Source organism: Equus quagga, chromosome 7 (genome assembly GCF_021613505.1).
Source record: "Equus quagga isolate Etosha38 chromosome 7, UCLA_HA_Equagga_1.0, whole genome shotgun sequence".
Taxonomy (NCBI): Eukaryota; Metazoa; Chordata; class Mammalia; order Perissodactyla; family Equidae; genus Equus; species Equus quagga.
In genome coordinates, this window is record NC_060273.1 from 20,804,182 (window position 1) to 20,828,971 (window position 24,790).

Genomic DNA, 24,790 nt, shown 5'->3' on the forward strand with positions numbered 1-24,790 from the left:
CCAATGTCACCTGCTGGAACCCAAACCAAGGGGCTCCTAGTCACCAGTGAGCTCCAGGAAAGAAGGAAGGGACAAGACGCGAACCGCCTACAGAGGGGCACACGACACAGACTGAGGCTCAGCCACTCCTTAGCAAGCTTTATTCTAAACCTGTCAGTAAGTGGCCACAAAGCATCCAGGGGTGCTCACGTGACCCACGGAGCACAGACGCCACTCTTCCCAACAGGGCTGCAGCAGTCGTCCCCGAAGGCAGCGGCCCTGCGCAGCGCGGGCCAGCTAGTGCTGCCGGGACCGCAGGGGCTTCTTGTTTGATTTGGAGATGCCAGCTTCCCTCTCCTTCTCGGGGTCGAAGACTTCTGTGCACAGAAAAGGCCAGGAAGATGCTGTGAACGCAGGTGGCTGCACCCATAACAACAGCTCCCTCTGCACCCAGGACTCTGCAGGGCCTAACACCCTGCACCGGAACCCTCCTCTGCCCCGTGAAGAAGGCAGAACCAGCCCCAGGTGACAGATGAACAGACCGACGGGGCCGTGGATGCTGCTGTTACTCCCCCTCCTGACATGGGTGCCAGGGAGACAGGCTTGTCTTGACCAGACCCCCACATACTTTGGAATTTCTGCTGGGTTCTAGAGAGCCTTTGGAACTGTGCAATGAGGTTGGCCTTCACTTTCTGCAGAAGCTGCATCAACTTGTGGGGTTCAGGTCCTGCTAGTGCAGACCTGCACATGCGTGGAGCCATTGTCTGAGTGCTCCCTGTCCCCAAGTACTCCCTCATTGCCAGGCCCCCACACTCAGGTTCATGCACTCAGTCCTGCCAGCCCAACCCTTCCCAGAAACCTGGAGAACCCGCGAGCGCCTCAGGGACACAAACCTGGTATCTCATGGGGCCAGTAGTCATTACAGTGGGGGCAGCGTGGCTCAGAATTCGACTGGAAATACTTGGCAACGCAAGGTAAGTGCATCTTGATCCCACAGGTCTCGCAGCTTTGACCCTGAAACAAGAAAGGCGACAGCTGTGGAGTCTTGTACACACCTCCGTGTTCACAAACCTTCAGGAAACTGGAAGGAATATGTCCAGCAAGCTATATATTTTTGTCTTCTGGGCCCCAGATTAATAATGATAATGATCCCAAGTCCTTAGTGCAGTGGGTTTTATTAAAGAATTCTGACAAATGAACGGAGCTGGAAGCAGCTCAAGACTCTGGAGGCCAGAGCGTGGCGGCGGCAGGCCAGGCCCTGGCCCCCTGCACGCATGGCCCTCAGAGCCCTGCTCGCCTCCTGCGGGCTGCACACAGACAGCTACAACTTTTCAGAGGGCGATTAGGAAATGTGGATCGAAACCTTTAAAAAAACATGCAGACTGTCCCAGAAATTCCACTTCCAGGAATTCAACCCAAGGAAACAATCACCAGGTTGTCCAAGGGATGTCTGTGCAAAGAGGCTCATCCCGGTGGAGCTGACAAGTGCAGAAAGATACGAGTTAAACAGAAGGGAAATAAAAGTCCAGCGCCAGCCTGCCCGCTGAAAGCCCCCAAGTACACGGTGTAAACAGATGCCGTGAGAGATCAACGGTCGACGGACATGTTCGCCACGTCACTGCCGAGATGACGCCAGCTACACAAGACTTCAGAGAGCCTTTCTGGAGAAAAATAAATAAAAAGAGCCCTTGGACTAAAACCCGAGGGACCAGGGAGGAGAAGAGGCGGGCATTCGTGTGGTTGTCTCGGACACTTTTGAGGAGGTAATGGTGTGGCGGAGGCCTGGGCCCAGAGGAAGAGTTCTGAAAAGTGCTTGCAGAGAGCCCTGGGGAGTGGGCGCCCCACTTGGTACCTGGATGAGGAGGCTGTGGCAGATGTTGCAGACCTTCACGGCGTCGGGGTACGTCTCCCGGATGTACTGCTCCATCTCCAGGATGGCCCGGCAGTGCAGGGTGAACTCCCCTTCCTTCTGCAGGACAGAATCACAGGCGGCAAGCTCTGAAGCCACTGCCAGGCGAGGCCCTTTCCCGCTCATACCTCCATTCCCTCTGCAGGGAACGGCCCAGGTCTGGATGCCCCTCGTGCTGCAGGCTTCACCAACCCCAGCCAACAGGTGTCCATGCTGGCCCCTTGGCAGAGCCTCAGGCAGGGAAAACTTAGGCAAAGACCTAAGAGGAAATCGAGGCTCCCCGGCCCCCTGCATTTTCTCAGCACCTTAGTTGTGCCTTCACACATGTGGATCGTGAATCTGCACAGCAGCCCCGTGCACGAGGCACTGTCCCAGCCCTCGTACAGCTGAGGCCTGAGGCCGGGGAAGGGAGGCAGTCTCTCCACGGGGTGAACCCAAGACAATCCCTACCGAGGCGCCCGCTCCTTCACTCCCTCCCCTAGCCCGCCCCACCCAGCCCAGAAAGCAGCATATCAAGGGCCTCCAGCACTCCTGCCTGGAGCCCCCTCAAGGACCACCCAAGATCACTTCCGGTGAAATCGCTTTCCAGCTGGAGACAAGCCAGAGAAGGCAGGGACAGGCCCCAAAAAACACCATGGTGGCGTGGGTAGTGGGGCCTCCTGGTTCCCACGTCTGAGCACAGTCCACACTGTCTACGTGGGACCTGAAAACCCTGGGAAAGCCAGGAAGTGCATAAACAGCTCGGATGCAGGCACTGAGCGTATTGCCAAGTTACGGGAAAGAGGCAGGGCGAGGGAGACCCAGCACGGAAGGGCAGCGTCACGGAAGGGCAGCGTCACGGGCATTCACTGTGATTCATCGAAGTCAACTGCCTAATTAGGATGTGAGCCCATTAGCATCTCTGTTACCATCACCATGCCAGGAGGGGGAAGGGGTCCTGCTAGGAGACAGCGCCCCTGAAGACTGCAGCCTGCCGAGTCTCCCCATGTGCTCCTTCACTTTTCTGTTATCTTCCATCGAATTCTTACAAGCCACAGCTGTCTCTCATTTCTGACAGTTACACAGCCCCTCCCACCTTGTTCCTGCCTCCAGCCCCACAGGGAGTGTTGAGAGGACAATGTTCGTGTCACCAAGCCAGGAAAGTGCACTCATTCTGGACCACCAATGGCAGGGCTGGTGGCCACTGACCACCCCTAGGGAGAGCTGAGTCAGAGCCAGGAGAGCTGACTGCAGGGAGCAGGGGAGGCAGGCGGGAGGCAGCCCTTGGAGTCTAGAAGTGGGTAGAGGCTGCTGCACGAGGCGCCCCGGCTGTCCTCGGTCCTGTGGCTGTTACCTTCTCCCAGCTCCCAAATCCATAATGATGCTCCATCTCCACAGCCACCACCCACCCCAACTCAGCCCTCCCAGCTGCACTCTGGCCCACGCTTGCCCCTCTGCAGCCTGCAGCAACCTGGCCTCTGCAAGGCTTGGCCCCATCACCCTGCCTGCCCTCTCAGGGCTTCCCACCATTCACAGGCTGAGGACCGAGTCCCTCATGCACCTGCCTCCCAGGCTCACCTGTCCACTCTCCTTGTGCTCAGAGCGCCCTGGCCTTAGCTCCTCAAGCACATCATGTCCCTCTGGGCACAGGGCCTTTGCACAGGCTTCTCCCTCTCCCTTGGATAATCTTCCCCACTCAATTCCAGTTGCCTCCTACACAGCCTTCAGCTTGAATGTCGCCTCCTCAGTTGAGGGCAGGTTCCCTTGTTTCAGTTGTTACAGAATCACATTTCCTTTCTGCCTGTAATTCTACTTCAGTGGGATGTTTGACTCATCTCTGGCTCCGTCACCAGACCATGAGCCCATGAGAACAACGACCAGGTCTGTTTTCCTCACTCTTGTGTCCCCAGTACCTGATGTGGGCCCAGCACTTGGAAAGCCTGGAAACATCTGAGGGAAGATTAAGTAGACCTCGCATGGATCCCCAGGCCCCAGTGAACAAGTTCAAGTTCAGAGTGAGGCTCAAGCTGCATTAACTAAGCATCTACTATATGCCTAAAACTGTGCCCAGTGCCCAAGCTCTGAGGATCACACTTTCTCTGAGGCCTCCTCCACCTTGGGGCCTTCCCCCACTGACCCTGGCTGCCCTCCACTCCAGGGCCTTCTGGCAGATCCTGCAGACCTCTCAGCCCTTCATGCCAGGACGGAGTCTTGCAGAGGACACAGCAGCAGGGCTCTCCAGGCAGTGAGAGAGTCTCCCATCATCCTAATGAATAAAGTGCCCTTGGGGCGATATGTCCACATGGCATGGTCTCTGTGGAAAATCCCATTTCTGAGAGGCCAAGGAGCAGACTCAGACATGGTCCTTCTGATCAAGGTGCTGCCCCCAAGAAGGCTGGTCAGGGGGCCAGCCAGCACTCACCCCAAGGCCCTCAGCTCTTCCTCCAAAGTGCCACAGAACTCCCAGCAAGCTCACCAGGCTGACCCGTTCAGAAAGCATTGGACTCAAGACAAAACACCTGAGGGCACTCAATATCCTCATTCTTCACATGGGAACACAGAGACAAGCAGCCACACACCGGGGGTTGTGGCAGCGGCCAGGCCAGAGAAGGAGCATGGAGGTGTCTCACTCCCCACCAGCTTTGGTCCTTTGTCCCCGTGAGGCCTGAAAGGGTCAGTCAATAAGAGGACTCCCACAAGGGCCGCAAGGGTGCCAGAGCTTTGGGAGACTGGCATGCTCATTTCTGCAGTGCTCGCTCACTTGGCAGCCCACAGAGCCTGTCTCACTAGAGCTCAGAGCTGCCCCTGAAGTAGGCGGCACCAGCATCTCCATTTTACTGAGGAAAAAGCAGAGAGGACAGGAGCCTGGCCCCAAAGCTCAGCCCAACAGTCTCCAGAGGCGTGTTCCTTCCTCTCAGCGGCCCAGCTTCTCTGGGGCAAAGGAAAGTCTAATGATAAAGTCGGTGCACAACCCTGCAGCCATCACGTGACAACGCCAGTAAGCGCTAGACACGGACGATAACCCTCAGGTCCCAAATTGCGGGGCAACAGTGTCCTGGAGTGGCAGAGCAGTCAGCTCTAGGGGGTGGCTAACAGCTGGCTTCAACATGTTTCTTTATGAATATGGGTGCTTTCTACCCTTCCTATGAGGAGCAAGTACTTCCTCTATCATTTTTTGGTAAGCTTTAAATAAATTCTGTTCCTCTGGAACTTCATCTATCTGCCCAGTCATCCGTTCGGCAAGCATCTATCGAGTGCCTCCAGGTGGGACAAGGTACGACGATGAATAAGTTGGAGCCTCTGCCCTTAAAAAGCTTGGCTTGAGGAAAGAGTGTGGTCAGTTATAACCTGAGCTGCCCGTGAACGTTCCATGTTGCCAAATCCACCCCAGAGGAAGAACAACTGTGACAGAGCAACTGATGGGGAGCTGCACTCACCCGAACTGGGGCCTGGGTGCGGCTCTGCCATGTGCCGGGTATGGGACATCACCCAGCCCACGGTGCTGCAGTCTGTTCAGCTCAAATGCAGAGCTAAGGGGCTCTCCGTTGGCTGGGAGGACCCGTGGACATGATGGGCACGAATGTGCCCAGAGATCCTGGTGCTCACTAGGAGCATCCTGCCCCGCCCCCCACCTTCTCCTCCCCACCCCGGCTGCCCGCACCCCATGACCTTTCCAGCCATTTCCCTCCATCAGGAAATGACCTCAGGAAGTGGATATTTCCGGTCTGACTCCCAGAGACAGCCCACTCCCATAGAGATCAGTAACTCTGACTCCCAGAGGCAAGTGCTCCCTAAAAAGGAAGTGAAGCACCACGTCAGCCACAAGTAGCAGCCTCTGGCCATGCATCTGACCACAAGGTGAGGAAGTGGAGGGTAGATCTGAGCACGTCCTGCACGAACACAGGAACCCGGAGGGGCAGAGCTGTGGTAAACTGGGACGAGCTGAGCCCGCTTGGCTCAGGGTTCTGGGAAACAGTGGTGCCTTTCGTGGAAAAAGAACTGCAACATCTGTTCTGCTCTAATCAGTAGAACTAGACACCCGAGCCTGCAATCCGGGCCTTGCACAGATTCCCACAGCTCCTCTCCAAACGCTGCTCTACGCTTCCTCTCTGCTCCTCCAGGGCCGCCATCTACAGGAGAGGAGCTGCATGATACGGATGCTGACAATAAGCACCACGAGAAGGACAGCAATTCCTCTGGGCACCCAGCACTCGGCACCTCACAGACACCGCCTCGCCCCCACTCTCACAGCTGTACCCCGTGAGGTGGATACTTTACTTCCCTCTTACAGAGGAGGACCGTGAGGCCACCTGCACTGGGAGTCAGGCTGCGCTCTTTTTTTTTCTTTCTGCTTTTGCTGCCCAAATCCCCCGAGTACATAGTTGTATATTTTAGTTGTGGATCCTTCTAGTTGTGGCAAGTGGGACACCGCCTCAGCGTGGCCTGACGAGTGGTGCCATGTCCGTACCCAGGATCCGAACCAGTGAAACCCTGGGTCGCCGCAGTGGAGCGCACGAACTTAACCACTCGGGCACGGGCCGGCCCCCCAGGGCTGCGCTCTTAATCACTGTACTACACTGCCTTGTGGTCTGTGGACCACAGGCTTGAATCCTGCAGCCCACAAACCTGGGTGCGACTACTGGTTCTCCACTTCCGGCTATGGCTCCCTGGACAGATCAAGGGAGTGAGTGAACAGAAGGGTCCCAGGCCCTCACAGTGCCACTGTGGCATCAAAGTAGATAAGGGACTCGCTCAACAGACATCAGTTGGATACAATATGGTTTTGGAGGAAAAACTGTTATTCATTCTAATAAGTGAGCCAAGCAGGGGAAATCCTAGGACAAGTACCTCGACCAGCCATTTGTGCTGCACAAACTTCTGCAGCACTTGCTCAGCCTCCTTCTTCCTCATCTTCTTGCCTTTAAGTTGATCGACCAGGTTCAAAATATTTGTGGAAGATGCGAAGCCAGTTTCTGAGTCAATAATCAGTTCCAACTGGAAGAAACAGCAGGTACCACGTTCATCTATCAAATTGGCAAAAACAACTTTTAAGCACTAATACCAATTCTGGTAGGGGTGCAGTAAAACTCCTATCACAGGCAGAACTGCACACTGGGTACAATCCTTCAGGAAAACAATTTCATAATTTGCATCAAAAGCCATAAACAGGTTCAGTTTTGACTCAAAAGTCACTCCTGTAACATCATCCCAAATGAATGATCTTAATGCCCCCAAATTAAGAAGTCACCTCACCTCTTGTGCCCCCACCTCCCTGAAGATGGAGAAGCTGCGAAATGAATGAATGAATAAATGAGGCAGCACTCTCCTACTCAAAGGTGGGCAAGCAATGACGGCTGGCCTGCGCGGCAGGCTGGAGCCTGGAAGGGCAGAAGAGCAGAGCCAGGGCAGGCCAGGAGGAAAGCAAGCTCAGGAGCCACAGAGGCACTGTGGAGGAGGGCCAGGAAAGGCTGCCAGGTGACCTCTCCCAACACGTCTGCCCACAGCGAGGCAGAGCCCCTGGGAAGACAGGCTTCCTGCACACAAAGGTGCGTGGCTGGTGTCTCAGAGCCTGGCTCTCAACCTTGGCTGCTAATCAGCCCCAGAGGAGACTTAGAAGGGAATGACCCTAGGACTTCGTCCTCAGAGACTAGAATTCGACAGCCCTGGAGTGAGGCTGGAACGTCTGAATTATTTTTACCTCCCTGGTTATTGTACCGTACATCCAAGGCTGAGAGCGACTGTCTTAGCCAGGTGCTCAGCCAGGAGAGTGACAAGAGAGCTGAGCAAACAGCTCTGGAAACCAGGTAGCCCATGCAGAGGTTTAGTGGGCACCTGTTAAACTGCAGACTCAGATCCAACAGTCTGAATGGGGCCTGGGATTCGGCCCTTCTAGAAAGCTCTCATGCAACACTGCTGCTGTTGCCGGTCTGCACCACACCTCAGAGTAATACTTGTAAAACACCTACACTGCACACGCGTGAGGTCTCCTGCTGCTCAACCAGTTAGGGTTCAAACTGGGATCAGCCCTCCTTTCCCAGGTAGCCATGGCAACTTCCCCAGCAATCACCGGGCGGCTGTGAACCTGGGTGAGGCACCCAGTGACATCCTCTGCAAAGGGCTTTCTCGGGCAGCAGTGGTGACACTCTAAGACTGCAGTTTCCATTTCTAATGATGAAGAAAGAAGTTTCCATAGAAGCCTGGCCAATGGGAGGTGCTGTACTTACAGCTTTTCTAAACAGATCCAATTCATTCTCTGCAAAATCTGAGGCCATTTTGGAAACTGAAGTCGTTGCAAGATTCACCTGAAAAATAAGTCAGCAGGACAGTCAGGCGGGCCCGTGGCTTGTCGGTTCATTCACTTGTCAGCTCTCCCTCCCTCCCCTCAGCGCTCACTCAGCACCTGTGCTCCAGCACTGTGGCCACGGGGATGGATCTGTAACCAGTCTTATACTATAGACTGAAATCTTTAGCTCACTCAACTTGTCTGACTCTCAGAGACTTCAGAATTCCAAAGGCTGTGCAGTATTTTCCAAACTGAGATGAATTTGGGAGACTTGTCTGCATGCTAATGGAGCTTCAAATGCAAAAGGCACTGAGAAGTCTGGCAGTAAAGACATCTGATCTACCTGTTTAACCCAGCGTTTCCACAGTGATTTGACTCCATATCCCTTTCTTCGCAGGAAGAGAGTTTGGGAAACCCTGGGCTAGGGCCCTCTCTGTGTGGGCCTGGCTAGGCAGAGCCTGACCTCCTCTGATGGACTAAGGCGGATCCCTAGCCAAGGGTGGGGAGCCGGCCAGCTTCTCCCCACCTATATTTCTCTTGTTGCCTAGCTAGGAGGGAAGTCGGAAAACAACAGGAGGCCCCAAATAGGTCTCAGTCCTTAGTGCCCCCACATACTTTTCTTTTCATAGCTTCTATGTCTTGTTCCAAATGAAAAAGCATTTTCTCCCTTTAATCCTAATATTCCATCCATTTGGGGTGACTTCTTGCAGAGAACTGTCAACAAACAAAATAGAGCCAAAGGCACGCTGCCGCGTCTTGGGCAGGGGCTTCATGTGGGGCGGTGAAGCAAGCACTGAGGTGGAGAGCCTGGGCGCAGGTTCTGGGGACCCCGAGCCAGCCCGCGTGGAAAGGGGCCGGCTCAGGGAGGTGGGCCAGGCCCAGGGTCTTTCTCCCTGTCTTAGAGCCCTCGCTGAGGCAGGGTGCACCTTCTCTCTCCATAAAGGAGGGCACTGGGCAGGTTGTGTCAGTCCCAGTTCCTCACAAATGCCACTGGAGGGCTCTGTCTTGCACTTACCAGTGCATAAATAGGTCTCCCGTCATCTTCTGTGACTCCTTTCTTTATCTCAATATACAAGGACTCCAAGACACTGTTAATGTTGTTGATGAAGTCCTCCAACTTCTCTACAGTAGCATTGCCTAGAAATAAACAGGCAGAGAAAAGAGGGGATCTTCATCAAAAAAGTGTAGCTTGTTTCAATCCTCCATCAACCTGAACACATGACAGCAAACCCAGACTCGGGCAAAGGCCCCGGCCCTCTTGGGTGAATGCCAGCGCTGTGTGGTTTCTTTCTTCCTGGAGTATTCAGACACACAGGGTGCTGTGAGGCAGAAGGGCCCGGGAGATGGTCTCTGCACCCGCTGTGGTCTTCCTGTCTCCGCTTGCAGCCCCCACCTGTTTCCCCCTTCACGCTCCTGCCGCCCAGTCACCGTTCCCCACTCAGCACCTTCGGCACACTGCTGGTGTGCTCAGAACCTGCCGCGAGCTCCCACTGCAAGCACCATCCCAGCCCAATGCCTCCACCTCGTCCCAGCTTCCCCCTGCCAAGCCTCTGTCCCTGCAGGTCCTCACACATGAGTCAGGTCTGTCTCTATTCCTGTCTCCCTTGATTGACAGCCAAACGTGTACTGAACACTCACCGGCCAGGCCCTGTGCGCTGGGCCCCAGGGGGCCACAGTGCAGAATAACAACCAGGGGAGAGCAGCGGTTCACACTGAGCACTCAACCCTGGAGAGGCCCTGTGTGAGCGCTTTTCACTCACAGTCACTCAGCAGTCAGCGATCCTGCCAATGGCGTCCCAGGCAGGCACCAGCATCCTCCCCCTGGTTCAGAGGAAGAGGCCAGGAGGCGGAGAGGGGTCTGACTCCCCCACTATTACACCACCAGGCACAGTGAGCAGCAGTGAGCCCCCACAGCACAGCTGCAGGCCCTGTGCTCTGACCTGCACGCTAGCCCGCCTCCTGCTGCCCCTGATAACAGGAGACACACAGCCCAGAGACACACAAGGAAGCCAGCTACCACAGTCCGGGGCCATCAGTCCATCAAAGGAGGGGGTATGTACCGAGCCCAGGGAGGGGCCGCCCGACCCAGTACTGCAGAGGGCCGGGGTGAATGGACAGGCAACTAGCCTGGGAGGGAAGCAGGGCCAGCAGGGCCAATGAGGCTACAGTAGGAGGCAGGAACCAGATGGCACAGGGCCCTGTCAGGCAGGGGAATGGTGACCTTTCTCCTATGGGCAGTGGGAAACCTTTCAGAGTCGGAAGCAGAGGAGGCCATGGTCAGCTTTGTCTTGGAATTAACCTCCGTACTGTGATACTGTTTTAAATCGAGACTATGTATTACTGTTTATACTTATTAAAATAAATCATTTCAAAAGATTTGTGCCTTAGAAAATCACTCTGAGGAACAAAACAGTAGAAAAACAGACAATATGATACCATTTATGTTAAAAACAATAACAAAACAACACTGCAAGAAAAAGGCCTGGAAAGTTGCCTCCAAAGCTGATGACCAAGACCATCGCCAGGAAGGGGACCAAGATGAGGGGGTCATCCCAGGGCACTTCAGCTTTATCTGTGTTTGACTTCTTACAGGGAAAGGCATTTCTAAGCTCCCTGTACACCTAAAGATGATTAAAGTTTAGAGAAGAAATGATCACGGTGGTGGCAGTGAAGACATGGCCGTGTAGGCCATGTGAAGGCAACAGTTCTGACAGGTGCAGAAGCACTTCAAGGGGCTTCTCAGTACTGAGGGGCCCAGAAAAGCTAATGACAAAGACCATGACAGCAACGCTAATATGCAAATTGTAGCAGGGGTCTAATTTTCCTTTTTAAGTAAAGTTGTTCAAGTTTAAAAAAATGCAATTTAAATAAAAAATGAGTAATCATAAACAGATGGTACACGGATGTGGCAAAAATCGTGATGGTAGCATGACAATGAAATTTGGCCACAGCTGCTGAAACCGTGTGATGAGAAGAGGGAGAGACGACCCTGCCTCCCGCCTCCGTGCCTCTGCTCTCGCCGCCTTCCCTCCTGAACTGCCCTCCCTCCCCCTCACTCCTGTTTCTGCCAGTAGTTACAAAAGCCAGCTCAAATGGCACTTTTTTCCACAAAATGTTCTCTGCTGCCCCCAGCGCAAAGTGCTTTAGTGCTTTCTTCCTCTTCCACACCATGCAAAACACCTCCTCGAGGCGGCGCGTGGGCCTGCCCGTTCCATACACGCCATGCCCTCGGCCGCCGGAAACCCTTTCTGCTGCAGGGTGGAACACTGGGAAACTCGGGCGCACGGCAGTCAGGCCTCAAGAACCATCTCTCGCTCACTGACTGAGTGACAGGATTCTTCGTGGGCAGGAACCACCCCTGTCCACCCAATATGACACAGTGGCAAGTCCCACCTCCCTCTGAAAGCGATAATTCATAATTTCCGCTGCAAAGGCCTCTCCGGGGTGCCGTTCAGAAGACTGTGCTCTGTGGGCAGATCAAAAGCATTCTAACACCTCGGACTTTCCAGACAGCTCGTCCACAGGGGGATGAGCTAATAGCCACTCTGCGCTTTCCCCTCTGCCTACCACCTCTGGTTTGTTGTCCAGTCTCATTGGTCAGAAACATGAAGGTTTTCACTAGATTTTCATTCAAGAAAACAAACCAAACCCACTTCCTACCGCTGTCCTCCTCACTGCAGAAACCAGCCGTCTGCTCCATTGTTCACATTCTCTCGGGTCTCACCCTCTCCTACCACACAGGCTTCCTATGTCAGGACACGTCCACGACCCTCTCCATTGCCGACACCATGCATGTCCCTCACAGACACTCTGTGCTGACTTTCTCCATTTTAATCATCACCTGAGAATAAACGTCTCATTGGTTCAGCAACACAGGGAAGGTGGCTTTAGCCATGAGGTGCTGCTACACTTCCTGTGCCCCTTGGTTCCTGCCCATTCCCCAGCCTGGGCCCTAGCTGTCAGTCAGCCCTGTGTGGCCCTTTCCCAAGAGCCTCGCCACACATTCCTTTCTAAGTTGGCCAGAACAGGGGTCTCTTTCTTGCTCCCAAGATCCCTGACATGCCCATTAAGTGTCAAGGTTACACCAGATTGGTGCCTCCCAATATCAGGTCTTCAGATAGGCAAATTTTCACGGCTCTGCCCCACTCCCTCCCCTGTTCCTGAAGCGCATGGTGAAGAAGCCACAGTTTGCAAATCTGTAGGGACACACTGCACTAAAAGAGTATCTGAGAATCCATTTGGCCCCAAGATCCTGAGTCCATGCTCAGGATAAAGTACGTGAGATAAAGACCGCATCACACGATTCCGGGACAACTATTTCCAGTCTTGGTTCTACCACTTTGAAGGACATAAGAGAAGGGATTAATAACATCACTCCTCCCTTCAGAAACCCAAACCAATTGAGATAAAAAGGCAGACTTGACCTAAGTAGCAAAATGTCAGGTTTTTTACAGGTAGAGCTGGATCGGAGGTTGGGTCTCTCGACACTATTGACCTGCAGTCAGCAACATAGAATGGCTGGCTACAAGAAGTGAGGAACAAGGCGCTGGACCAGCCACAGCTGCCTCTTCTCAGAGAGCAGAGACACCCTAACCAGGACGCTTAGCACCATGTCTGAACCAGGCAAGGGTCTACAGATCTTCGTGCCACCTGTGTTCTCTCTGCTCGTAAGCAGGGTGTACCTGGACATTTCTGGTGGGCTGCAGTGAAGTTGCTATTGTTAGGCTGAAAACAGTGGGCCTGTAAACACGTGGCTCTAATTCACCTTAGTATGTGTGGTATTCATTAGCTTGACTCATCTCACACTTCCAAGAACAATAACTTCATAGGTGAGTTATTGATATCTCTATACACAAGAGGCCTTGTAGAGGTGAAATACCTTGCCCAGAGTTCCTACAGCTTGGAAATAGAGCCCAGGCCTGCCTGACTCCAGATCCCAAGCTCCTGGGCGCTAAGCCGCACAGCCTCTGCAGAACAGAGCAAGTGTTCTCGGAGAACATTCCCTATACCGGACCCTGCCAGGGTCACATCTACATCCCTCCTGAACCTGGCACTGTGTCTTCAGGGTCACAAAGACGGACTCAGCCAATATGGAAAGATGGAAAGTGGGCAGCACCTAGTAAAGATGCCAGAGGCAGTGCTGAATACAGAAGGCTGCTCTCAGAGGACGTGTACCGGAAGCTGGGCCCAGCCAACATCCATCAGCAAAGAACAGAGGTCCAGCCCTGACCACTGGGCGAGGTCACGGGGGTCAGCACACACGACCGCAAGAGGAGCTGAACTAAAGGCCAAAGACCCAGGAGAGGACGGAACAGCTCTTTCTTTAGCAGGAAATGCCTTTCCACTGGGGCAATTTAAAAAGAGGACTCAGGGCAGTTGAGAGGCTAGGGCAGCACCAAACAAAACGGGACATTTCTCCTCTGAGGAGCAGGGGTTGGTTCAATACGTTTTGAGAGATTGTTTTTTCTGATCACCTCTGTACATATTATCTCCTTTTCTTTTCAAATTAAATTTTAATTTAACCAAGAAACCTCTTCTTGCTAATCAGGGTCCCTGCTTCTCAGCAGGCTGCTAGAACCTAGGACTCACTGCATACTTGGGCAGCAGGCAATCAGGAAGTCTGCTGCCCTAGCTTCTGAGCAACAAATAGTTTTGTTCCAAACTAGGCATCAAGATAGGAAATGATATTTTTGGGCAGAGGAAATAACAGCAAAAAATAAGACTCCCGGGGACCAAACCACTTGTGGGCCAACCTGCCCTGTGACAGCCCTCTCATCTGATGGGGCCACTGGGAGGTCCTCCTGAGCACAGTGAGGATGGGGCTGCCCAGGCCCTGGATTGGACACAGGTGCTGGGGCACATCAGGCCTGAGAGGGCAGCCCCCTAGGATGGGAAAGGCTGGCCAGAGGGGACACTGGGCCAGGGAAGTGTGTGTGTGGGGTCACTTCTCCAGCCTGCAGCTTCTCCATCAGTTGCCTGGGGAAAATGATTCTCTCGACATTCAGATGTGTGAATGAAAAGACGGGAGCTGTCCATGGCACTTCCAGACTATGGCTGGTGAACAGTGCTGACAAGAGCAGAAACGCAAGGAGAGTTGTGTTTTATGTGGCAAATACATTAGACAAGTGATTCTCTACATCTGTACATCAGTTCACCTCATAACCTCCCCAGACCTTCACAAACCACCCTTGAGGGGGGCCAGGATGCAGTACAGTCTGTTTTTCAAAAGAGGACACCAAGGGTCAGGGTTAAGGACTTACCCAAGATCACAGGGCCAGGAAGTAACAAAGTCCCGACCAGAAATCAGACGTCTGGCCTTTAGTTTGGTGCACTGACAAGAAGACTTAAGCATTCGTTAAAAAAAAAAAAATTCTTACTTAGATATGCAATGATGTCTGAGAATTACTTCAAAATGATATGGGGGTAAGTAGGTAGGAGCATAGATAAAACAAGATTAGTCCTGAGTTATCATCATTTTAATTGGGTGATGGACACATGAAGCTTCATTGTATTATTCTGAGTTTTCCATAATAAAAAGTTAAAAAAATATTTCAATGCTCAACAACAATATAACTTGACTCCTTAACCCTTAGGAGTCTGAATCAAAAAAGAGAAAAATGACAGTGTCCTGTGACAAGGTGGATTAGCTCAGGGCACTGATGGAACGGGGTCACTGGGCTTTTAGTAACAGACTGTCACTAAATTGTTTGTCTCTATTGTTTAGAGATCTGTTTCCACGTATACAAAGATCATTTTTTTCTAAATAAAGAGATTATTTCAGTTAGGAAGTATACTCTTTGGCTTTCCTTCAAATGACAGAGTATAAAACTTATTTTATAGTACTTGGCATAGTTCCTGCATTTCAGCCACATGCATTAAAACACATGATAACACTGCTGGAGTAGTGACAGAGACATATGCCTACTGTCCCCACATGTGCAATAAACCCACTTACCAGCCATTCCCCTCGCCAGAGGTCTATGGGTCAGGACTCTAGCTGGCAACAGAGCAGGCTGACCCTTCATCACGAGGGTACTGAGGCAGAGCGGAATCCTGAATTACAGCGTGAGTCATCACAGAAGACGAGACCGCTTTCAGCAGAACTGCAATGCTGATACCATGAATGTGCATTTCAACTCACCCTTTGAAAACAGGTGGTCTGTCTATCATGGAGTGGCGGCCCCCCCACTCCTACTCACCCCAGGGAAACTCAAGGAGCTGATGAAGGGGCTCTGCAGGGGACGGCCGCCCACACTCTCTGAAACAGAGCAGCTCTGCTTTATCCTGTTGTGTAAGCTTCTCCTCCTTAGGTTTCATCTGAGCACAGCGTATTGAGACCAACAAATCCGCTGCCTAGAGAGACCAGGCGGGAAGCAGGGATGCGGACAACAGCAGATGAAGTGGAGGACACTCGTCCCATCGAGAGAGGCAGGGCCACTCTGTTCCAGCCATCTGCCTCATCTTCGGAATTTTATGAGAAATCTCCTGTTTTTTTTTTTTAAACATGGTAATTAATTTTTAAAAATTAAAAACACTGTAGGGCAAACAAGCCATGCCTGTAAGCTAGATCCCACTGACATTCCACCAGTTTTCATATGCTGACATGGGCCAGAACCCTGCTGTAACAGGACACAGTGACTAATGAGGCCACTCTGTTCCCTGACCCACCAGGTAAGTGGTGGTGGTTTCTCACACAGGCTGGGCTGTGAACAACTCAAAGAACAGACTGTGTCACCCTGTTCTTCTGAGAGACTGAACATACAAATGGAAAAGGGACAGACCACGTATAGAAAGAGAGCTCTGACCCCAATCTGCAGCAACCAGCCCAGGGAACCAGACCATCATCTACAGTAACCAGCCCAGGAAGCCAGCCTGCTCCCCTAAGTCAGACTTGTAGGAAGTCAGACACTATCTCCAGCAAACGGTCCAGGAAGCCAAACAATAACCCTTGTAATAATCGGCTCAAAATGACCAGGACTTGATTAATAACTGACAGCTTCCTAATTTTTGTCCCTGCTGCGAACTTAGGACAAACCAGAGAAGGCTAAATGTGTTCCCCTGACCAATCACAGGACATTCTGCTTCTAGTTAGCCCGCCCCCAGCTTCCCCATGCTGACAGCCTCCAGTGAGGGCACACCAGAAGCTTCCCATTTTTTCTCACTCCTCTGCCTGCCATTGAGTCTGCCAAGACACCAGTGAAGGTGCTGACTCCCTTGCTAGAGCAAGCTCTGAATAAAGAGCCTTCACCTGTTCTCACTGGGTGGTCTTCGCTCATTTGCACACTTCCTAAGTGCAGGACTTAGCTCAGGGCCCCATTCCCAGCAGCAGTTAGGGAGGCAGCCGAAAGGCGTGTGCGGGCCTATGGTGCTGTCAGGAAGATGACTCCAGCCGCTTTTCTCCAGTTCACTTTAGCCCTCCTCTGAGCCCCCTCCACCTCGTTCCCGGAGCAAAGAACACCCTCCTACGGTCTCCTGGCATCCATTCTAGCCCCCTACACCTCTTCCATATGCAGCAAGAGCGGAGCCAGATCCTGGCACGCACCCCCCCACAAGCCACTGGCGGCTCCCATCACCCTCAGCCACACTCCCACAGGCCCCCTGCTCTACACTCCCATCACACTGGCCTTCTCTGTTGCTCAGACACACAAAGCCCCTCCCCACCTCAGCCCCTGCACTCAGGACTTCCTTCCACTAGGAAATGGTGACCACGCCTTCCGGATTTCCTGAGAAGACTCCAGCATCAGAAATTCAGCCCTACGCTCTATACCGGCATTCCTGTCATGCTACTGACCAACATTATGGATCTTCTGATAGTCACTGCCCCCAAGCCCCTGCCCAGGACCTGGGATTACATGACACGGAGAGGATGCAAAAGGAAGGAAGGGCCAGCGAGCAGCACATACTGAACATGTGCCAGAAGAACTCCGTGCCAGGCACTTAATAAGTTGCTTTGTTTAATCCTCACAACTTTTCCACGAGGTAGATAAGATTTCCTTAATAAAACAGAAAGATGAGGCTCAGAAAGTAAGAGAACTTTCCCAAGTCCCTCATCTGAACCTGTCTTCAAAAACTGGCTTCAGCGCTCCTACCAGTGGTATTTGTGGCAATCCTCCTGAATTCAGTCCCAGTCCTCCCATGACCCTCAGATAACCTCCCTGGTATTTGCAATCCAGTACAAAATACACTCCAGAACAAGTGATGTCCACACCTGGGGGAGCATGAAGCACGCAGGAGAACAGGCTCGCTAAGTCTGTGCTGGCCTGAGAGGACTGCTGGGGCCCATCCCACCCTGGGTGCCTGCACGGCACAAAGTCCTCGAGAGCGGGCGGGGATCTGGACACATCTCGTCCTTCAAGCGCCAGACAGGCAACAGCACTCGTTTCCTCCTGGTTACAGAGTTTCCTGAGCCCGAAGGTTCCTGTCTAGGCACAGAACAACTGCCTGTTGTGGAATTCCTATGCTGAAAAGTTCATCAAGTCGCATTTCAGATGTTACTTTTCATGCTAATTTTATGCCACTTTTCAGTTCTGATCATAGACTTAATCCCCCTTGATCAACAGGAAAGGCAAGCAGCCTCTGACAGGGGTAAGCTTATTAAGTGTTCTCCACAGCCAAAGGGGAGACATGCATGACGAAATCACTAAAGTAAGAGGAAAACGTATTTGGAGTCAGCTTCTAAAAATCACCGAGTCTCCCTTGGAAAGAGAAGGTGCTTACAAACATGACTGCACATCTGAGACGGAATACTAAACCAAAATGTCAACACCGTAACTGACTCGCCATTAATGCACGCCGCCTAATGACATGCATGAGCCCTGAAATATGCACCGGACAACAAAGCAAATATAGTCATGTAAATCAGCACGAGAAAAACAAACCTAGGAGGAAGGCAGACAGAAGGGTTGACAAAAATGGAAAATATCTATCATACCCCAATGTTCCTCTGATACTGTGTTCACTACTCTATTTTTGATACCCGCATTTCAGTTAACTGGTTTTTTGCCTGAATACCATATTATTTATTTTGTTCACTGAAAGAATGTTAAATCTTAATGTTTTAATTTAAATTTTTAGATATTTTGCCTAATTTGTCCTTAGGACAATAGATAATTTTAAAACCCACTAAAAATTAACATAACACATAGTAATATAGCATAATTAATTACAAAATGTTAGTGCTAGAAAGTACAGAATGGAACCTCACAGCAATTTGTCAACCATTAAAGAATGAATGAATTTAGGGACGAAAGACCAATGGATGCAAAATTGTGAGTAAAAGTGGGATACTGACCTTGTCTCAAAGTATTTCTCTATAAAATACTTATTAATCACAGGGGAAAAAGAGTAAGTTGTAGTGGAGAAACCTGGCAGACACCAACTTAACACCGTATGCCCCCAGACAGGATGCAGAGAGAACACAACACCACTTCTATATTATTTCTGCAAAAGTACAAAGTATAACCTGAATCTAATCGGGAGGAGCATGAGACAAACCTAAACTGAGGGACATTCCACGCTGTGCTGCCCACACAGCAGCCATGAGCACACGTGGTGACTGAGCGCTCACAATGTGGCTAGGCCAAATAAGATATGCTGCAGGGGTAAGACACACACTGGATTTCACAGATGTAATATAAAAAAATGTAAAATATCCCATTAACAACTTTTTATAATGATTATACGTTCAAATGATATTATTTTGGATATTTCTACCTGTTCCTACCATTTTTAATGTAGGTACCATAAAACTTTAATGATATATGTGGCCCCCATTATATTTCTATCAGACAGCACTGCTCTACAAAATAATTAGTCAATAATCTTCAAAAATGCCAGGGCCATAAAACTCAAGGAGAGACGAAGGACTTATTCTCGACTGAAGGAGCCTTAAGAGACGTATGTAATAACTAATGCAATACATGACCCTGAGGTGGATCCTCTGCTTAATAAGACAATAGTGTGACAATTGGAAAAATGCCAATGGGGTCTATGGACTAGATGGTAGTGATGTATCAATGTTAATCTCCTGATTTTAATGGCTATCCTGTGGTTATTTAGGAGAATGTCCTTGCTGGAAGAAAATGATTCCTAAAAAATTTACTGGTGATGGAACCTCAAATTGGTAATTTACTCTTAAACGATTCAAGGGGGAAAAAAGTTCTGTGTACTATTCTTACAACTTTCCTTTGAGTTTGGAATTATTTCAAAATAAAAAGTAATTTAAAAAGAAACCATAAGAACTTCAGGCAAGGTAGCCACTCAGTGGATCTGGCACTGATGTGGAAGGCAGCATTCGGCAGTGGCGGGGCCCGGAGCCAGAGTGAGGAGACCGGACAGTGCACCAGCAACGAGGGGCCTCTGCTTCCTAGTTTCTAAGATGAGAAGGCTGAATCCAAGATCCCCCAAAAACCAAACCTGTTCCTCCTAAAAACCAGAAAGACCCACCCCAGAACATTTTAACAAGGCAAATAATTGTGAGGGAATCATTGCCATGTATCTGTGGACTGTGGAAACTTTCTGCCACTGCTCAGTAAAGCCACATGATAAATGAAACAGAGGTTCCAACTAACAATCAGGCTCAGGTTTGGGGTACCCTCAAACCCCCAGCCGGGCAACATCATTCCACAAAATCAGCAGGCTTAAGCACCTACTCCCCAAGGCTTAAGCCTTGGGCCTCTTGCGAAGGCTTGTGAATTCGGGCCTCCATGTTTGTTTTGTTTTTAGGAAAGTGAACTACAGAAATTTTCCATAACTACGTATCAACTCTCTTGTGAGGCAGACTTCAAAGCAGGAGCCTCTCCAGGTAAGCCCTGGATATAGGATGGAAAGGATCCTTTCGTGGATGCTGCATCTATTTTCTCAGAGTCCCGCAAGATGACACAGGGCCGTACCAGGCCAAGAGAATGAGCTATATTTTGTAAAGCTGATTATCCCCCCTACTTTTCACCACGGATTGGGCACCCACAGGGTTGAAGCACAGTCCACACAATTACATTAGTAATCTGTACAAATAATCTTGAGTGGCAGATATCTCCAGCTCCAGTGTACAGCTGGGAAAACTGAAACTCTGAGGTTCAGTGACTTGGCCAAGGTCAGACAGCCACCAGCCAGCGCTGCTGTCTAGTGGTTAAGATTCGGCGCTCTCAAAGCCAAGGCCTGGTTTGTTTGCCGGGCAGGGAACCACACTACCTGTCCGTCGGCTGTCATACTGTGGCGCTGTGCGTTGCTGTGATGCTGAAAGCTCTGCCACAAGTATGTCAAATACCAGCTGAAGATGACCAGGCGTGGTTCAGCTCTGCTGTACACAGGGTCACTAGGAGTCGGAACTGACTCCACAGCACTACTAACAGGACAGCTACCAAGCAAACCGGGTTTAAATTCAGATCTTTTTTTAAACAGGGCTTGTTGAAATACAATTGACATACAATTAACTGTACATATCTAAAGTGCACAATTTAATAAGTTTGGACATACGCATAACCTCTGAGACCATCACTACAATCAAGATGATAAACATATCCATCACCCCCCAAAAAAATTTCGTCATGCCTCTTTGTAATCCTTCTCTCTAACCCCTCGAAACTCTCCCTTTTGCCATCCCCAGGCAACTACTGAACTCCTTTATCTGTCATTACAGCCAAGTGTGTGTTGTCTAGAATTGTATATAAATGGAGTCATGCAATATACCCTCCCTTTTGCCTGGCTTCTCCCACTCAGCATGATCATGTTGAGATTCATCCACACTGCAGCATGCAGCAATGGTTCATTCCTTTTTATTGCTACATAGTACTCCATTATATGGATAATAACCGTAGTCCATTCATTGGTTCACCTGTTGATGGACAACCAAAGTGTTTCCAGTTGGGGGCCATTACAAGTGAACCTACTCTCAATATTTATGTACAAGCCTTTGTGTGGACATACATCATTATTTCTCTTGAGCCTAAAAACAAACACATGACAGAGGAACGGCTGTGTCATGAAACTGTCGTGCTCTTTCTCAAAATGTCTATACCATTTTTCATTCCCAACAACAGTAGATGAGAGTTTAGTTCTTCCATTTTCTCGCCAATATATATACAGTCTTTTTAATTTTAGCCATTCTAATAGATGTGTAGTGATATCTCATTGTGGTTTCAGTCTGCATTTCCTATTGCCTAATGATGTTGAGCATCTTTTCATGTGTTCATTTGCCATTCATATAACTTCTTTGGTGAGGTGTCTGTTCCAGTCTTTTGCCCATTTTTTAAAATTTGCTTGTATGTTTTCTAATTGCCGAGTTTTGAGAGTTCTCTATACATTCTGGATACAAGTCCTTTACCAGATAAATGATTTGCAAATATTTTCTCCCAGTATTTGGCTTGTCTTTTCATTCTCTAAATAGCATAAAGAGCAGAAGTTTTTAATTTTGAAGTCCAATTTATCAATTTTTTTCTTTTATGGATAATATTTTTGGTATAGTATCTAAGAAATCTTTGCCTAACCCAAGGTCACAAAAGTTTTCTCCTATATTTTCTTTTAGAAGTTTCATAGTTTTAGGTTTTACATTTAGGTCTATGATTCATTTCGAGTTAATTTTTGTATATGGTTCATTTTTTTGAATATGGATATTCAATTATTCCAGCATCTTTTTTTGAAGAGACTATCTCCACTGAATTGCCTTTGTGTTTGTCAAAAATCAGCTGTTCATTTATGTGTGGCTCTCTATCTCTAGACTCTAATCTATTCCATTGATGCTTATCTTTATGCCAGTACCACACTACCTTGATATGGTAGCCATAACATAAGTCTTAAAATCAGGTAGTTAATCTTAATTAACAGAAAGTTACTCAGTGTTAATCCTCCAAATTTGCCTTTTCCAAGTAGCTTTGGTTCTTCTTGGTTCTTACATTTCCATGTGAATTTCGGAATCATCTTGTCAATTTCTACAAAAAGCCCTGTGGGATTTAATTGAGATTGAGTTGAATCTATAGATCAATTTGGGAAGAACCAAAATCTTAACAATACTGAGTTTTCCAGCCTGTGAACATGATTTGTCTCTCCATTTATTTAGATCTTCCTTGATTTCTCTCAGCAATATTCTGTAGTTTTCAGCGTCCAGGTCTTACAAATTTTTTGTCAGATTTATTCTTAACGTTTTCATATTTTTGATGCTATCATAAATGGTGCTTTTTTAAAATTTCAATTTCTCTTGATTCACCACTAGCATAGAGAAATACAACTGATTTTTGGATACTGGTTTTGTATCCTGCAACTTTACTAAGCCCACTTCCTATCTCTAGTAGCTTTTTTGAAGATCCCATCAGATCTTCTACATAAATGATCATGTCTGTGAATAGATAGTTTTACCTCTTCCTGTCCAAACTGGATGCCGTTTGTTTTTTTCTTGCCTGAATGCACTGGCTAGAACAGAAATGACTAGAATGGCCATTCTTGTCTTGCTCCTGATATCAGGGGAAAAGTATTCAGTCTTTCACAGCTAAATATGATGTTAGCCGTTTTACCTGGATCCTCTATACCAGGTTAAGGAAGTTCTCTGCTTTTCCTGCTTTGCTGAGGGTTTTCATCAGGAACAGATCTAGATTTTTAATTCTGTGCAGACAGTTGATTTCTCTCCCCTGTTCTAAGCCCCAAGGTCTTGTTTTCCCTGCTTATACTCTGCTTCTTAGGATCTCTTCAGGTTTCTTTAAGTAACTTTTGCCACATCATGCCTAGGATAGATATGAATTTTGTCAAATGATTTTTCTGCACCTACCAAGATGATCATATGGTTTTTCTTTTTTAGGTTGTTAATATGATGAATTACACTGAATGATTTTCAAATACTAAACCAACCCTGCATTCTTGGGATAAACCCCACTTGGTCACATCGTATCATCCTTTTTATATGTTGCTGGATTAGATTTGCTAAAATTGTGTTTAGAATTTTAGCATCTATATTCACGAAGGATCTTGGTCTTTTGTTTTCTCTTTGCAATGTCTTTGTCTGGTTTTGGTATCAGGACAATGCAGGCCTCACAGAATGAGTTGGGAGGTGTTCCCTTCTCTTCAATTTTCTGGAAGAGTTTGGGTGGAAGTGGTATTACTTTTTCCTTAAATGTCTAGTAGAATTCACCAGTGAAGCCATTTGGGCCTGGAGCAGGCACTATTCCCAGCCCTGTGTGAACATCCAGCATTGTTTCTCTCCAATCCTTTCAACTGGTTTTTCCTTAGCCTCAGGTAGTTGCCTTGGTGATCAGCTCTCACCGGATCCTTGATGGAGCACGGAGGAGAGGGTTCCCTACAAATCTCTAGTTTTCTCTCTGTGCATCTCTCTTCTCCACTACTCTATCCTGCAAACTCTGGCTGCTTTCGTCTCCTTGAACTTTCATCTCCATCTCCTCAACTCAGACAGTCTGTCTAGCTCTGCCTGGGTTTCCCCTGTGCCGTGGCCTGAAAACTCTCTCAAGGCAATGAGCTGGGGCAGTTGTAGTGCTCATCCCACTTTTGCCTGTGGTAAAAGAAAGATACTTGGTCTTTGTCCCCAGTTCCTGGCACAGAGCTCCTAAAACCCTTGTAATTTCCTGAGTGATAAGGGTGATAGCAGTGTCTTTTGTTCCAATGAGGCAACTCTTGGCAGGTCCCTAAATAACTTCAGGAGGGGGCTGGTTGCCAGAAAGACCAAGCCTTGATTTGAAGCTTAGAACTCTCAGCCCCATACCCCAATTCTGGGGAGGGGAAAGGGACTGGAGATTAAGTAGCCAATGATTTAATCAATCACACATATTTAATAGAACCTCCATAAAAACCTTTAAATGATAGGATCTGGAGAGCTTCCAGGACGGTGAATACATTAAGGTGCTGGGAGGGTGAAGCACCCAGAGAGGGCATGGAAGCTCCACGCCACCAGTGCCCCCATACCCTGCCCTATGCATCTCTTCCATTTGGCTGTTCCTGAGTTGTATCCTTTCTAATAAGCCAGCAAATGTAAGTAAAGTGTTTTCCTGAGTTCTGTGAGCCATTCTAGCAAATTATTGAATATGAGGACAGGGTCATAAGAACCCCTGATTCACAGCAGTTGGTCAGAGATAAGGGTGGCCCAGGACTTGTGACTGGTATCTAAATGAGGGCAGTCTTGTGGGATTAAGCCCCTTTAACTTGTAGGATCTGATGCCAACTCCAGGTAGATAGTGTCAGAATTGACTTGGGTTATTGGACACCCAGTTGGTGTCTGGTGAATTGGAGAGGTGATGTTGGAAAAGACAATACATATTTGGTTTCAGGAGGGAAAAAACCCTCATTGCCTGTCTCTCAAGCGATCAGTGTCCTTCATTGACTGATGTCCAGTGTTTCCTATTTTTTGTCCATTTTTCAATTGTTTCATATAAGAAGGTAATTGGTCCCTGGTACTCTATCTTGGTCAAAAGTGGAAATCTTCAAATCCACGTCTTCTTAACCACCACTCCCTAGGCCTCCTGTACCGACTTCCATCAAGGGGGCTTATATTGGAATCATCTGATTTTGCATCTGTATGACTCATGAGACCCAAAGTGAGGCAAAAGCTTTGTCTGTGTCACCCGTCCCTAACACAGAGGACTAGCCCACAAGAGATGTCAGGAAGTTGTGCTGGATGACCATGTGCACGGATGCAAGCTCTGCCT

The 24,790-nt window shown here is 49.3% G+C and overlaps 1 protein-coding gene across 4 annotated transcripts in view; it reads right to left on the bottom strand.

Moving 5' to 3' along the window:
• Window positions 1-112: 112 nt before the first annotated feature.
• Window positions 113-24,790, bottom strand: part of NSMCE1 (NSE1 homolog, SMC5-SMC6 complex component) — a 58,855-nt gene continuing 34,177 nt past the window's right edge. For all 4 annotated transcript variants that reach the window (XM_046668502.1, XM_046668501.1, XM_046668500.1 and 1 more), the window contains 6 exons: window positions 9,166-9,287; window positions 8,092-8,169; window positions 6,716-6,862; window positions 1,832-1,948; window positions 873-993; window positions 113-356 (listed from right to left, as the gene is read on the bottom strand). In XM_046668502.1, the coding sequence (XP_046524458.1) occupies window positions 277-356; window positions 873-993; window positions 1,832-1,948; window positions 6,716-6,862; window positions 8,092-8,169; window positions 9,166-9,287 (665 nt within the window). In that variant the 3' untranslated portion in view covers window positions 113-276. The remainder of the gene's footprint in view (window positions 357-872; window positions 994-1,831; window positions 1,949-6,715; window positions 6,863-8,091; window positions 8,170-9,165; window positions 9,288-24,790) is intronic.